The 17,041-nt window shown below is 32.9% G+C and overlaps 1 protein-coding gene and 1 long non-coding RNA gene across 7 annotated transcripts; both read right to left on the bottom strand.

Annotated features, from left to right (window-relative positions):
* Positions 1–3,488: 3,488 nt before the first annotated feature.
* On the bottom strand, positions 3,489–4,826 carry LOC116140465. The gene is made up of 4 exons (XR_004129634.1): positions 4,665–4,826; positions 4,229–4,301; positions 4,085–4,149; positions 3,489–3,789 (listed from the first exon to the last, which is right to left on the bottom strand). It is a non-coding gene; the product is annotated as an uncharacterized LOC116140465 (long non-coding RNA).
* A 1,252-nt stretch (positions 4,827–6,078) lies between these two features.
* Positions 6,079–16,513, bottom strand: LOC116140463 (eukaryotic peptide chain release factor GTP-binding subunit ERF3A). Of its 6 annotated transcripts, none has more exons than XM_031426085.1 (19): positions 16,387–16,513; positions 15,859–15,900; positions 15,686–15,763; positions 14,662–14,712; positions 14,401–14,499; positions 13,444–13,555; positions 12,485–12,530; positions 12,240–12,311; positions 11,340–11,402; positions 11,095–11,249; positions 10,946–11,010; positions 9,371–9,521; positions 9,101–9,206; positions 8,849–8,984; positions 7,445–7,509; positions 7,144–7,308; positions 6,708–6,780; positions 6,563–6,627; positions 6,079–6,248 (listed from the first exon to the last, which is right to left on the bottom strand). In XM_031426085.1, the coding sequence occupies exons 1-18, from the start codon at positions 16,388–16,390 to the stop codon at positions 6,581–6,583; spliced, it is 1,530 nt and encodes a 509-aa protein (XP_031281945.1). In that variant the 5' UTR covers positions 16,391–16,513; the 3' UTR covers positions 6,079–6,248; positions 6,563–6,580. The 6 variants fall into 6 exon arrangements, with proteins under 6 accessions (XP_031281945.1, XP_031281946.1, XP_031281947.1 ...); XM_031426086.1 differs by having other exon boundaries at positions 15,686–15,760; XM_031426087.1 differs by lacking the exon at positions 14,662–14,712.
* Between the last annotated feature and the right edge of the window lie 528 nt (positions 16,514–17,041).

Below are 17,041 nucleotides of genomic sequence, written 5' to 3'. Positions count from 1 at the left end.
TGAACAATGCAAAACCAGTCAAGATTTCTCCACTTATTATAAATACATATAATGTGGTGTAACATCAAATATTATATGGTTGTTAGAGTTTCCTCACAACTATTAATTATTCATACATACAAGCATTAATAATATGAAAATTACGTAACATAAAGTTAATTAATTTTTAGTGGGGAATTTGACATTGTGATTGGCATGAGATAAGGCCTTCTGACAACATTCTGGATTATATCTACAACAAAATGGAATTCCAACCTCACTTATTTCAATCAATATATCGACAATTAAAACGACCATTATTATCATCTTCAACATAGTAACATCCATCATTGAGTTTTTCATTATTAATGGAGATACTACCTTATTAATCAACAACTCTTTTTGATTATAAGGATGCTTCAAGATCATTATGCATGAATACGATAGAATAAATGAACATGTATGTATATATAACATAATCCTAAAAATATTTGCAAAAATAGCCATTCTAAAATATTCGCAAAAATAACTGTTATGCATGAAAAAGTTGGGCTGACGCAAAACCCTATCAACGTAAGCGGTCAGAGCTTAGGTAGGTCCTGCAGCCATTCAGACGCAGCCACATCGCGTGCTGATGTGAGCAGCATGCTCCTACCAGTACAGTGGGTGTGCGCCAGATTGACAAAAGGTTAGAGACGATCCATGTGTCCAATCCCTGCATAAGTCGAGGAAATCACTTGAGCAGGTGAACAACAGGACACAAGAAAGGATTTGCACGGCAATCTGACTCACTCACAAATTTAGTAATCATTACCTCAATTCATCTCACTATAAATAGGAGGCTCCTCTCCCGTTTGTGAGATTAACTAATTTCTCTCTAGAATAGCATATACTCTCTCTCTTGTAATCACTTGTATTCTCCAAAATGTAAATCAGCACGTTGAACGCGACCTGATCTCATATATTAACACAATAGCAGTGGATGTAGAATTTGCTTACTTAAGCATCCGAACCACTTTAAACATTGTTCTCCATCTTTTATTTAGTTCAATACCCCCATATTCACATGTGTCTTCTGAGTCAGCTCAACATTTCCCACGTGCGGTTAGTTGGTGTTAAAATCCAGCATCAACAATAACCATCCTTGAAACCCTAAAAATGTTTGCAAAAATAGCCATTCTAAATTTTTTTGCAAAAATAACCAATCTCTAAACCCTATTGTTCATTATCCATTTAATATAACATATGATTTTCAAAGTTAACGCTACATGGGTGCATAAAAAAATATAAGTTGTATTCTCATTCAATATAAATTGTTAACGCTACATGGATTTTCAAATTTGTTTGCTTAATATCTTATTAACAAAGGCATTGCAAACAGAAAGCTTCCATTCAAAGACTTAATAAAATCTTGGGGGAAAATTTAATCATATAAAGCTAACTTTAATCAAACAAACTGATCGATAATATCATCAATTATAATAACTATAATGAAGTTGTAACTATTAAGTTCCAGATACGACAGTTTTTCCCCTCTGCAACAGTTTTTCCTGCAAAAACAAAGCAAGTACGTACTGCAATGCATAAAGAGAAAACAATAATCAATTGCAAAATAACATATCAATTACCTTCAGTACGAAGAGTGAACCTTTCAAGCTGCGGAAAATCTGACAACTTCTCAATGCATATCATGTTGTTCTTCACCTAAAATACACATTTTTAGTTAGGAGGGTTAGAGAGTAGAGCTCCTTGAAGTCCAATAGAGGGTGTTGCAGGGTTGATTGAGCTGCTGAGCTATGGATTCCACAGCCCTATCCCCCCATTGTCTGGAAGATAGGCTTGTGGCTTGCATATCCCAGGAGCTACATTACCCTATGTTAGATCCTTCTTTGGAATGAAGGGAGCTCTACACTTCTCCATCTTAATTACATTCTTCCTCTATATATATATACATTTAACCTCTTCATGTATTGAATTTTTTAATGTTGTTTTCCGCCAATGCTTTTTTCTTTTGCAGATCCATACTTGTTGTGGAAGCTTTGGGATCGAGTTGATTCAGGAGCCACAAGTTGAAGCTGATAATTTTACCTGTTTCTCGTGGATCTGTGAACTACTACTACACAATTAGGCAGTTGGTTTATTTAATTAATTAGTTGTTGGAATTAGGGTTACGACTTTGTTATGTATTCCAGTTCTGGAGTAGTGTATTTTCTTGATCTTTGTTGCAGCTTTTAATGGCTTTCAATCCCCTTCTGACTGTTTTGCTAATTGATACATTAACCATTTTGTTCATTTTTAGTTGCACTGAAGAATATTAAACTTTTTGTGAAGTGAAGTTTATGGTTTTGGTAAAATATTGGTTGAGTTGAGAAATATATAGTATGATCAAGTTATTACATTTATCACCGATATTATAACATTATAATGCTTTGATTATATTTATTATTGTTACGTGAATAAGTAGAGTTATTATTACGGATATATATAATGTTTCAAATTACCAAATATGATCAGTTTGATGAAGGTTTTAGGCAAATCCTACAAATTAAGATTGGAACTACCGAGTTTGATTAATCAAATAAAATTTTGTAATTTAAACAACAACGAAAATAAACAAAAATAAAATAAAATGTATGTCCAAATTTGCAAATACTTAATGGAACAAAAATACTAATTACAATAACCATCATTAGGTGTCAATTAGGACTCCTATGTGTATTATTCAAAAAATGTTAAATTTGATCCACTTGGATTGCTCGTAAGGTTACCATTGAAGAAATTTACCTAACTGTCAACTTTATGACCTCAACGGTTTAATTAAAATACGCACAAACTAATATAAACACCCCCAGTAACCCAAAAAACAAATTATAGTTGTGATTTAGTCTTGTGAGGGTAATTGGATTTGATAACATCACTACACCGTCTGCTCTATCAGGTATATATTTGAGATCAATAAAATGAAAATGTTTGAAAAAAAGCCATTAATGAAACCCTAAAAATGTTTGCAAAAGTAACCATTCTAAAAACACTAAAAATGTTAGTAAAAGTAACCATTCCAAAAATATTTGCAAAAATGGCCATTCTCGAAACACTAAGAAAATAGCCATTCTAAATATTTTTGTGAAAGTACCTACTCTCAAAGGCAAAAATAACCATTATAAAAGCATTTGCAGAAGTAGCCATTCTGAAAACACCAAATTTTTTATTAAAAAAAAAAAAAAAACCATTCTAAAACTGTTTGCATTTACGAAACCCTAAGTTTTTGTTGCAAAAATTACCAACCTCTAAACCACCCTAAACATAACAATGCAACATTATTTATTATCCATACTCCTATTATTGTTTACTAGAGCATATGATTTTCGAAGTTAAGGCACGCCACATGGGTGCATCAAAGATATAAATTGTATTCTCATTCAATAATATCATAAAATGAGTTCGTTCTTAATAAAAAAGGTATGACAATGGCATTGCAAACACAAGATTGGGGGAAAATTTAAACCATATAAAGCTAACTTTAATCAAACAAACTGATCATTAATATCATCAATTATAATAACTATAATGAAGTTGTAAAAATTGCAATGGGTGAAGCAGCACATATTTTACACCCATTAAAACTATCAATTAAAGCCCCCATTTCAATAACATAACTATGATACCAACACCAACACCTTTGCAATGCAACAGCTGAATCCAAACAATTTCTCTATCGATTGCTGATAAAAATGTCATTATCTCAACTCCTTCGGCTGCAATCGATCAGATCAGACACGCAAAAAAGTTGTTCTGCTGATTCAGCTTTGCCTGCCATCCAAATACAATGACAAGGAAATGGGGCAAACATCCTATAGCAAATATTGTAATCAATAACTTGCCATGCACAAATGGCTAAACTTCAGTATATCAATTACTCTGTTATCTTTTTAAAATTATTAACCATTTCAAATACATGTCAAAAGTTCATATTTCAAAACTTCGACATCATAATTTTAGAAGCAAAAAAGAAATGGTCAAAATCTGTAAACCATTAAGTTCCAGATATGACAGAAAAGCGGAAAAACCAATAAGTGTAACATTCTTTACAAGAGATAGTCCTCACCTCTAGTAACAAAAATGGTTAAGCGGCACAAAGATCAGTCACTTTCCCCACTGCAACAGTTTTTCCTATAAAAACAAAGCAACTATGTAACTGCAATGCATAAAGAGATAACAATAATCAATTGCAAAATAACATATCAATTACCTTCAGTACGAAGAGTGAACCTTCCAAGCTGCGGAAAATCTGAGAACTTCTCAATGCATATCAAGTTATTCACCTGAAATACACATTTTTAGGATCAAACCATATAATACAAAAAAGAACTTAAAATTTTGGGTCTAGTCTCTTCACTCAAATTCATAACTTGTAGCATGTACATATAACTAGTAGAAACCATTTCACGTTATTATTTTTTTGAGAGAACTAAATTCACCATTTTATTAACCATGTCAAAGTTGCAATGTATTTATGATTGTGATAATCAGCAAATGAACTTCCATTTTCTACTCATATTGGACAAAAAAATAATACATTCTTCTATATAGTTACAGGAAAAAAAAAATAATAGGTTTACCAATTTACATATCAAGAAAGAAGAAAAACAACTCTTTTAAGTCTAATAATCTACAAGAGGGAAAACCTGAACGCGGCATACAACAACAGCACCATTCTTCACAAAGAGAACTTTCTTTTTCATGGGTTTCTTTGTCTTTGGATCAATTTGCTGTATTAGCTCAACAATCTCACATTCCTCCACAACAGAATGAATGTGCAAGACAGCCTTATAGCCAGCAGTAAAAATTGCCTAAAAGAACAACAGTACTTATNTGTTTTGATTATATTTATTATTGTTACGTGAATAAGTAGAGTTATTATTACGGCTATATACCAAATATGATCAGTTTGATGAAGGTTTTAGGCAAATCCTACAAAATAAGATTGAAACTATTGAGTTTGATTAATCAAATAAAATTTCGTAATTTAAACAATAATGGAAATAAACAAAAAATATATATATACATGTCCAAATTTGCAAATACCTGATAGAAACAAAAATATTAATTGCAATAATCATCATCAGGTGTCAATTAGGACTCTTAAATGTATTATTCGAATAGTCTTGAGTATATTATTCTAAGAATGTTAAGTTTAATCCACTTGAATAACTCATAGGGTAGTCATTGAAGAGATTTACCTAACTGTCAACTTCATAATCCTAAACGGTTTAGTTAAAGTACGCAAAACTGATCCAAACACCCCCGATAGCCCAAAATAAAAAATTATAGTTGCAATATAGTCTTGTGAGGGTAGTTGGATTTGATAACATCACTACACCGTCTGCTCTATCAGGCATATGTTTGAGATCAATAAAATGTTTGAAAAAAAGCCGTTAATGAAACCCTAAAAATGTTTGCAAAAGTAGCCATTCTAAAAACACTAAGAATGTTAGTAAAAATAACCACTCCAAAAACATTTGCAAAAATGACCATTCTCGAAACACTAAGAAAATAGCCATTCTAAATATTTTTGCGAAAGTACCTACTCTCAAAGGCAAAAATAACCATTATAAAAGTATTTGCAAAAGTAGCCATTTTGAAAACACCCAATTTTTTTTAAAAAAAAAAAAAAAAAACCATTCTAAAACTGTTTGCATTTACGAAACCCTAAGTTTTTTTTGCAAAAATAACCAAACTCTAAACCCTAAATATAAAAATGCAACATTATTTATCATCCATAGTCCTATTATTGTTTACTAGAGCATATGATTTTCGAAGTTAACGCACGCCACATGGGCGCATCAAAGATATAAATTGAATTCTCATTCAATATATATCATAAAATGAATTCGTTCTTAATAAAAAAGGTATGACAATGGCATTGCAAACACAAGATTGGGGGAAAATTTAACCATATAAAGCTAACTTTAATCAAACAAACTGATCATTAATATCATCAATTATAATAACTATAATGAAGTTGTAAAAATTGCAATGGGTGAAGCAGCACATATTTTACACCCATTAAAACTATCAATTATGCGCTGTAAAGGCCCCCATTTCAATAACATAACTATGATACCAACACCAAAACCTCGGCAATGCAACAGCTGAATCCAAACAATTTCTCTATCGATTGCTGATAATAATGTCATTATCTCAACTCCTTCAGCTGCAATCGATCAGATCAGACACGCAAAAAAGTTGTTCTGCTGATTCAGCTTTGCCTGCCATCCAAATACAATGACAAGGAAATGGGGCAAACATCCTATAGCAAATATTGTAATCAATAACTGGCCGTGCACAAATGGCTAAGCTTCAGCATATCAATTACTCTCTGACAACTTGAGGTTTCTGTTCTCTTTTTAAAATTATTAACCATTTCAAATACATGTCAAAAGTTCATATTTTAAAACTTCGACATCATAATTTTAGATGCAAAAAAGAAATGGTCAAAATCTGTAAACCATTAAGTTCCAGATATGACAGAAAAGCGGAAAAACCAATAAGTGTAACATTCTTTACAAGAGATAGTACTCACCTCTAGTAACAAAATTGGTTAAGCGGCACAAAGATCAGTCACTTTTCCCACTGCAACAGTTTTTCCTAGAAAAAACAAAGCAAGTATGTAACTGCAATGCATAAAGAGATAACAATAATCAATTGCAAAATAACATATCAATTACCTTCAGTACGAAGGGTGAACCTTCCAAGCTGCGGAAAATCTGAGAACTTCTCAATGCATATCAAGTTATTCACCTGAAATACACATTTTTAGGATCAAACCATATAATACAAAAAAGAACTTAAAATTTTGGGTCTAGTCTCTTCACTCAAATTCATAACTTGTAGCATGTACATATAACTAGTAGAAACCATTTCACGTTATTATTTTTTTGAGAGAACTAAATTCACCATTCTATTAACCATGTCAAAGTTGCAATGTATTTATGATTGTGATAATCAGCAAATGAACTTCCATTTTCTACTCATATTGGACAAAAAAATAATACATTCTTCTATATAGTTACAGGAAAAAAAAAATAATAGGTTTACCAATTTACATATCAAGAAAGAAGAAAAACAACTCTTTTAAGTCTAATAATCTACAAGAGGGAAAACCTGAACGCGGCATACAACAACAGCACCATTCTTCACAAAGAGAACTTTCTTTTTCATGGGTTTCTTTGTCTTTGGATCAATTTGCTGTATTAGCTCAACAATCTCACATTCCTCCACAACAGAATGAATGTGCAAGACAGCCTTATAGCCAGCAGTAAAAATTGCCTAAAAGAACAACAGTACTTATTGGTTATAGATATACAAGCATTATTCACCAACTGAAATATAAGAAAAGACAATAACCATGCTAAAGAGCTTTAAATAGGAATTTATGAAAATGAAAACTGATGCTTGCACATACATTGTCCAGAAGCTCAAGGATCTGTAACTGGGCAATAAATTCAGTGACAGCAGCTATTGGTTTGGCTGCACAGACGGACAGAAAAGGTAAAAATCCAAAAAAATAAAAAAAAAATTACATTAGTAATATGCTTTTCAAAACCAAAACAATACAACTAAAACAAAGATTAAAATGTTAATACGCATCAATTGTTGGCAAAGATAAAATCGGATTGGTCATGATGAAATGATCCAGTGTATCATTATTTAATGATTTGCCACACCATTATGGCAGTTAGTATATGGAAAAAATACTAGCATAGTCAAAATATCATCCAGTAATAGACACCTCATTCAAAATTTCATTTTCTTTTCATAGTGCAATAGTTTTTTCTCCCCTTTTCTGGGATAAAAACAAGGCAATTTTACTAAAAAGTAAAAAAAAAAAAAAAGTGTGCCACCAATACACCAATAAAAGCAAAACAGCACCATCCAGTTGACAGATCTCAGCCATTGGATTTCCAACCGCAGAGGCCATTTCAACAGGAGAAAGGCACCTGACAGGGTTTTCATGGATGTCAGTTAATCAGAGTGATGTTATTACTGATTTATTTATTTTTTTTTTTTTTCATATATCAAATCAGGATCATCTCTCCCATCTACTCCCTCATCATCTCTCATTTTCTCTCAGTTTTTTTTTTCAGGCTAGGTAGCAACGCATACAATTTGTTGTGAGAGTAATTCCCATTCCTCAACTACACATATTACTAGAGTAATTGTTTAAATTTCAAACTGCTTCTTGATCTGTTTCGCTTTCAAGAGTTTTATAGCTATAAATTTTGATCTAGGGAGAATCTATTTAGCCAAATTTTGTACTTCTGACTTTGCAGTACTGTGCTTTCTAAAGAGAATTTAAGATAACAGCAAGCTAGTTGGCTATGCCACATAGTAGACTTCGCAGGAAGCTAGTTTTTATAGGTTTGCCAAACCTTACAGCACATAATGAAATGTTTAGCAAATGACGTTTTCCAGAACAACCAACAATTAGTTACCATGCAGAAAATGAAATTGGACAGAAGTTTGAAACAAAATGAAAGCAGATTTTCTCGCACCAAAGGATTAAAAAGAGAAGAGAAGAGGGAAGAGATAGACAGGCAGTGGGGGTAGAAGAGAATGCAACAATAAGAGAGAAAGAAACATGACTAAAAAAAAAAGAATAGAAGGAGCTGTTGGTAACAACAGAGGACTGCACCCATTAAAACGTCGTTCGGTGCCTTTTCTGCAATTAAAGTGATCTCAGCTGCTGGATATGCAGTTGAGATCTATGATCTGGATATATATAGAGTACAAGAGTCTCACTTTCTACACAAGTTTTAACACTTTAAATCATTGGATTAATGAATTTAAATGAATGATATTTACTCACCAACACTTGACAAGACGAAACCTGATAATATATCCTCTTCTTCAATCCCAGCCAATCTCACCCGTAGATTTTCGCCAGGTCCTGCACACCTAACCTTATCGTCATCACAGTATACAGCAACAACTTTTACTTGAGCCTGCAGATTGATTAATAAGATCCTTAACAACCATCAACAATATAATCGTATTTGACATACAAACAAATAATAGTGATAATAATAAATGAACAGGAAAGTAGGTCCAGAGAAAGCACCTTATTCGGCATGACCAACAAGGAATCGCCCTCCCCCACACTACCAGATTCTACTTTTCCCATCACAACAGTTCCCATATCTTTGAATTTGTCAAGTATAGGCATCCTGCAAGCCATTCATAAACATCAAAATAACAGTTCAAGTGCAGGAAATTGTTCAATATCGCATAAAAAAATATTTACAAGAGACTGGGACCAATATTCACAGCGTCAAAGTAAAGTCTTAAAAAGAAAAGGAATAATATCCGATCAAGAAAGATTATTTCATACCTAAATGGACCTTTAGGATCTCGTGAGGGAATCTCAATGGCATCAAGGGCTTCAAAGAGACAGGGACCATTCCACCACGGGCAAATGCTTTTGTCTATTCTTGTTTTCATGTTTGCGCCAATCAAACCAGAAATTGGAAGAAACTGGACATCTGCAAGTTTATAAAAGAATAATTTAAACAATAAAATAAACATATACAAGCAAATAAACGCTATCCACTGCAGCATGTTCAACCATACAGAAAAGATGGCCACATTTAAATTACACCATTGGATAATTACCGAGTATTCTTTGGTACAGTACACCTCAGATTAACATGACCAAGACTAAAGTACTGAACAGAGACAAATTCATTATATGAACTCTAAGCAACCATTATTGCAATTAAATGCATTGCTCACTATAGGCTAGTCTAGGCTAGGGAGAGTTTGTGTAAACTCCATCGCTGCTTTATGTGAGTATGGCCAAATATTGGAAAAATTCAGTCTCAACTACATAATGTTTTGAAGTAAAAATATGAATCAGCTGGGAGAACTATAAACAGAAGAATAGCTTCTTGGCATGATAGACTTGTACAATGCGAAGATAGAATATATAACATATTAATAATCACAAATTCAGACTTTAAAAAGTTCTTGGATAAAGAAATTGACTAGTTACCACAAAAATACAACAGAGATGATAGAGAACCAAAAACTTTACAGGAAAGAGCTAGGAGGAGAATTTCTTAACAGCACATATGCAAAGTATCTATATTGCAAAATGCCCAGTTTTAGCAGATTAGTCATGAACTTCCCTTAAATTTTGAGAAAATATTTCATCCCTCCACAAGTAGAAGAATGAGAATATCGATGCTCCTTGGCTCTAGAGTCTCCAAAAAAAACTATAAGACGTCAACCTTTATTCTGACAAGTGATCACAGAAGTTTTTCCTTTTTTTTGGCCAAGTGACAAACAGCTCATATCTAATAATTGACAATAACCCAAGACCATTGACATAAATGTGATGATACTCGGCCGGTGGCCAAAGACCTCACAAACTAAGCATGTTATCCCAAACTATCATATATGCAACTTGAAGCTATATTATGGAAAATATTTCTGAACTTTACGGGAGTAACTTCCATAGCGAAGAAAACTATGATGCATCATCAAAACTTATTATTCCACCCAACAAACAAAAATCAATTTTTGCCCCAAAACATAAATACAAACAACAAAAAAGAAGTAGGAAATAAATGCAGGTAAAACTCTTCCTCCTACAACTTGGTACTCTTCTAATAGATGGATTTCACAAAGACACTAGAATAAGGATGATTCAAAACAATAAATTAGGGCATCACTATAAGCAAACTCTCTATGCATTAAATATTCTAAGCAACCAGCCTACGACTGGGAAAATTGCAGGGCAAACACAAACCATTTCCCTTCATCCCCTTTGCAAATTTTAAAATTCATATGCAGAATTTTTTTATGAGAATATATTCTGTAAAACAAAACCATTTCCACTAGTCTATCAGCAAAACATAAAATCATTTCTAAAAGAAATTTCAGGAGACAATAAAAAAAAAAATACCTTTCTTCACATTGTAGCCTGAGGACTTTAAGAATGGTATCATCTTTGATTCAATTTCATCATACCTAGGAAAACAGCAGAATAAAGAACAAGCTAGGGAAAGACAAAGAAAGACAAACACCAGAAAGAGTCATGGAGCAGGTAATAACCTCTCTTTTGACCAGTTCACAGTGTGATCATCCATTTTGTTCACAACAATGAGCAGCTTGGAGACACCCAAGGTTTTTGCCAGCATAACATGTTCACGGGTCTGTCCACCTTTCTCATATCCAGTTTCAAATTCCCCTTTTCTAGCCGATATTACCTAATTAATAAAGTGTTTGTGATCAATTAAAAAACCAATATACAGGATCCTAAAACAATATAAGGAAATAAAAGATCAGCACTAACTTACCAGTACACCAATATCAGCTTGAGATGCCCCACTAATCATATTTGGAACATAACTCTTGTGACCCTGAAGAATCAATAGAATCACAACTGAAAATAGTTCTAGCAAAAAATGGGGGTTATTATGTTTCAGCTACCAATCTCTTTACTGGACAAAATAGAAACCACATGGACCACAGCCACGTTCCCAAAGGAGGAGCATACTCAAACTGGTTCAAGGACGGCGCTTGTAAGCTACTGAACTAAAAGCTAAACTACTACAAAAGAGATTCATAAACCCTTAAGTGGTACACATAGTAAGATGTTACCAGTTCTGAAGAATGATAGTAGAAATGCCTAGAATATAAAAATAAATAAATAATAGATGTAACTCTTGGCACTTCATTGAACAAAAACATAAAATATACCCTGATTATCATCCTCTTGCTTATGCTGGATCTTTATTTTTCATTTTTATTTTCCGACAAAATAATCTTTCTAGAACGATATCAGGAATCACCCCTCTTCAAGAATAGACTCTGAATATTGTCCTCTTCTATACAATCAGGTCATATCCTGATTATAGCCTTGCTCTTCAAGATTTGTAAGATTCCTTCATACATTATCCCTTTCCCTTTCTCATATTAAATCTCACAGCAAATGCTTCAAAATGAATACAAGTGAAATGCATACTTTCCCAGAACAGCTAAACAAAAACGCACACCAAGAAGAAATTTACTCAAGGACAATTACTATCTCAGGAGGCCAACTAACGTACTGTCAATTTAAAGTGTTAAGCAGTCTTCAGCTATCACAGTGGAAAAGTTTAAGACTAATTCTTTTGCACTTATCATCAAACACTTACAAAACCATAATGATAATGGAATAAAACCAAAATAATAATTCTTAAAAGAAAGTTCCTCACCGGTGCATCCAAAATTGTAAACCTAGTTGTCTCCGTTTCAAAATGTGCTCTTCCAACTTCTACTGTTTTACCCTACAGCATTACACATCCAAAATTATGTTACATCAAGTAATCCAATATCTTACAAATGCGTTAGCAATTCTAATAATAGGAAGAAAAAAAAAAAAAATTGTCAAATGTCCGAAAAACAATAATAGTATCATGGCCTCAAAAATTGCTAAAATTTTAAGAATATCAGAAATTACCTTGACTCTCTCCTCTTCATTAGTGTCCATAATATATGCCATATACCTAGCACGTAGACAATGTTTGAAATTAGTGAAGGATATTCTAAAACAGAAAAAAGTAAGTATGACATCAAGTAGCACATCACACATTCTCAAAAAGATAATTGACTTCAAACTGAACTAGCAATCATATTATGAACACAACTAAATTTGCATGGGAGAGAGGATAATTGGGTAGTTGGAAGCATAGGAATATGATATTCCAAAGAGTTGGGTAATTTTCAACAAAAATAACTGAAACATCCAAGAATAGATTTAAGAGAAAAATGGAGAGCATGTTACAAAATGGGGAAACATTAGAGAAAAAGAAAAATTAGCATTATAAACTTCTAATAAGATAAAAACTTTCAAAGTGTTCTTGATATGATATTAGAATGCAAGGAAATATTTGGGAAATTAATACACAGATGCTCTATTTTTAGCTCCGAGTCAAGTAGAGGTCCACACAAAGCTCATAGGATGTAATACCTAATTTGCTATTCAATCCATTACATTCTAAACAACACTGCCCCATGATTCAAAAAATACAACCTGTTACACGTTATCATAAATGCACATTTTTACTATATTTTTTAAAAATAAATAAATAAATAAACGAAAGATATACTTATTTACAATCAGGGACAATGGCTAATTGATGTAGAAGAAATAATCTTCAAGCCTTTTTGTCTTATGCAAAATCAACCTCCTACTAAATACAAAACAATAGAATACAAAGACAGCAGCAAATATTGGCATCGAAAGGCATAAATAGAAAAAAAGCCAAACCCAAGCATTGATGTCAGTAATGCGGATTGTGTGAGAAACACACTGATAGGGCATTCTGACAAGCTATAATAAAAGTACAACTATATATATGTACTTGTCTATTCCTGCTCAGATAGAGTAGCAGTAAATTAGAAAAAATAAAATCTCACCAGCTTTCCCTACTTTTGTCCTTTGCTTCTTTTTCATATTTTTGGATTGTACGGTCATCAACCTGACCACTAAGGAAAAGTATCTGACCTCCAGTTGTGGACTTACCAGCATCTGTAATCCAGATACAAGAAATGACAATTAAAACATATTGATGACAGGTGGGAACAAGTTTATATATCTAAAAAACTAAAGGCATGTATTAATTCAATTTGCATTATTGTTTAGAAAATAAATAAGAAAAAAAAAAACAGTATTTGTTCATGAACGAGAAAAAATTAATGTCTGTCAAACTATCTTCAAACAATTGAAGTCATTTACAACACCAAAGTTATATGGCTTACTATTAGAATCCAATAAAAATAAGTGACATAGCTCTACAACTTCAAATCAATATTACAGTACAAAATTCGGACAGCAGTGCATGCTCAGAGAATGATAATAGGAAAAAAATGCTACTCGCCATGTCACCAGATGTCTTAAGAGTTCATAAGATCTTGTATACCAACTTTTGAAGAGAATAAACTCTTTGCCCAGAAAAAGGAGGTAGAGAAATAACTCCTTAGGGATTCACCTAGGTAGAATCACTTTTACATTGAAGAATCCAGGGGACAGGTTTACTTAAAACACTTTTAAGTCTTATTTTTTAATTCATAATGGCAACCAAATATGGGAACTCAATCATATATCATTCATATTGCATTCATTAAACCAGCTTAAATTAATTAGAAGGCACAAAACACAAAGAATCAATGGTCAATCCATATGGCACAGGCTCCAGGTTTATATGGTAGATAGCTATGGAGAAGAGAGAGTGTTACAATGTCTCACCAGGTGCAGATTAGCATTAAACAAGTATTTCCAGACAAAAAGTTATAGCCAATCTACATAATTAAAACCATATAATCAATCATGAAATCTATTTTCTTAAAACAAAACTATCAAGTGCATCAACCCACCAACATGACCAATAAATACAACATTCAAGTGTCGCTTCGTAATTCCTTTCTCCGCCTCCACCTCAACATCTTGCGGTGCAGATACTTCCTTGTGTTTCACTACAAATAAACGTCAGACAATGAACATGAGAAAACGAATTGTTTGTATAAAATAAGGCAGCAATGCCTGACAGCCTGCCCTATAGAGTACTAAACTAGTAAAAGGGAACAAAAGTAAATTTTATGAAAACTAAAGCAAAGCAAAATTAATTTCTAAAGAACCTTTTGGCTCAGGATTAACTGGCTGAGAAACTGTGCGCACCTCCTTTGGATCTAACACCACCAGAATAAAAATTTTTAAAAGGACTTCTCTACATCAGACTCAGATGATATACAGTATCCATTTCCTTTTTCATTGATGCAAGCATAAGACACATGCAAAAGTAAATACAATGACTTTATCTTACAAGAAAAAACTGAGTTATGGTTATGGTTGTTAGAGAAGGAGGAAAAAAGTGGCACAACCATTTGAGTTGAAGTTTACAACTTTGGGGATTAGTGCAGTAGCTAACTACAAAGAAAAACAGAGCTGGTCTGTACTTTCCTAATAAGTGAAGCTAGATGATAAACTATCTCAAGGACAGACAAAACTTCAGGGAAACCAAGATTGAAAGAGGTTGGTTTCTAAAGTAATCACCACACATTTAAGAGTTCTAACATGTTTGATCGGTGATTATCTATCAATAATGCATCTATGTATCAGTATGAGAAGCCACTGCACGCAACATTAAACTTTTACATTAAATCTACATGTTGCTTTAGAAAATACAGCAACTTCAGATTTAACAATAAATCATATATTGTCACTTGAAATGCTATCACACGAATGGAACCAATTAAATCCAACAGGAACTTTTCTACTTAATAAATGACAGAATTCTCAAAAGGACAAGCAGATGAACTCAAGGCAAAACAAAGTCAATTTACTTTATGTAGGCTCCAATTACCTACTCAAAATGAGGTTACAACAAATTATATAAGAATCAAAATTGAATGTATGATTCACACCCCAAAAGTTCCATGTGTGTCCACTTTGATGCAGTTTGGTTGAAATCCAAATACTTTTAATTGACTTCAGAAGTTGTAATATATCACTGGAAGTGTAACAACAGCCATAATTGAAACCTAAATGAAACTTAGGCAATGTACAGGAGTAAAATGCTTGAGTCTCTTTCAAGGACACATGCACTTTCTTGGAATAAATGAACATAAAACTGCTGAAACAAAATCCAACTGTCCTACCAACCTTCCTCCATCTTATCCTCGTTCTCAACTTCGTCAGGCTTTTCTTCTTCTGGATTGGCCACCCCATTATTCTCTTCTGCTAAGATTAGATACAAGCATTGAAACATAACCGAAAAGCATGATACAAAATTCAACCCAACTTAAAATACACCATTCGTGTTTTTCTAACACTACCTGCTGAATCAAGCTGTAACGAGCGGATATCCTCCTCAATATCTACGAATTGGGAAAAAACAGAACAACTCATACAAGTTAATTACAGAATTTCTCAATACCATCTCAGGAGTTACTCTCCATTGAGTTGCATGCACAGGTAGAACGAGCATAAAATGAAATATAATTACTCAACAATACATCAAACCACTTTGAAAATACACCAAAAAAACCATAATTACAAGGAAAAAATCTCAGATAATCCAAGCCCAAACCATGCATATATAGCTAATATTTCACCAATCACCACAACAACATTAAAATTAGCCAAAATTTTAAAACTCGATGGCAATTCTCGAACTTGAGACGAGAAGTACAAGCAAAGCTAGATCAGACGAGAAATCGATCGATTCTAGAACAGCAGATCCAACAAAAGAAATAATCTTAAAAAAAATATGAAAAATCAAAACCAAATAGATTCCCCAGCGAGGGAGAAAAAATAGAAAGTAAAATAAGAGAAACAGAGAGATGAGCATGAGAAGAACGTACCCATAGCGACGAGGGCGTGAGGACGCAAAATTAGGGTTCTCTGAACGAAAAGATACAAGCAAGAGAAGAGAAAAGAGGCGTGTGGTAATGTGTTCTCGAAGCTTACCTTAACCTTAGCGTACAGAATACAGATTGACTCGCCTAGTGCATTATGGGACTAAGATGTTAAAAATGAAAATGTTAGGACTTATAAATGACAAGGAAAAGTAAATGGAAAAAAAAAAAAGCCCAAATTTTGCCAAAACAATAAATTATGGCTAGTTTAGCACATTATTTTTACCCATATTCCTAATTCTATTCCCAATTTGTTTTGTTATTTAAGAAATATTAGTATTTTTTTAATTATTTTTAGACCTTATAAGTTTATTAATTTCAAATACTCCCAAAAAAGTTTAAAAATTAACAAAAACACCTCTATTCATGCTTGTCAGATTTTGGCAACCACCGATCGGAATCTGACAAGTATGGGTGAGTGGGGGTGTTTTTGTTAATTTTTAAACTTTTTAGAGGTATTTGAAATTAATAAACTTAAAGGGTCTAAAAGTAATTAACAAAATATACTAATATTTCTCAAATAACAAAACGGGGGTAGCCGAAATCTGTCACAACGGCCTACAAACGATCAAAAATGGCCGGTAATTCACCGATGTAGTCT

The sequence above is a fragment of the Pistacia vera genome, unplaced genomic scaffold (assembly GCF_008641045.1).
Source record: "Pistacia vera cultivar Batoury unplaced genomic scaffold, PisVer_v2 Contig373, whole genome shotgun sequence".
Taxonomy (NCBI): Eukaryota; Viridiplantae; Streptophyta; class Magnoliopsida; order Sapindales; family Anacardiaceae; genus Pistacia; species Pistacia vera.
Note: the sequence above shows the minus strand (reverse complement) of the source record. Positions and strands in the feature narration are given on the sequence as shown.

Bases quoted from the DNA above. Each gene is read 5' to 3' on its own strand.
- LOC116140463 (XM_031426085.1), bottom strand. The intron at 9,207-9,370 runs GTATGAAATAAT...AATGGCTTGCAG, and splicing joins GATCCTAAAGGTCCATTTAG to GATGCCTATACTTGACAAAT. The intron at 8,985-9,100 runs GTGCTTTCTCTG...ATCAATCTGCAG, and splicing joins TGTTGGTCATGCCGAATAAG to GCTCAAGTAAAAGTTGTTGC.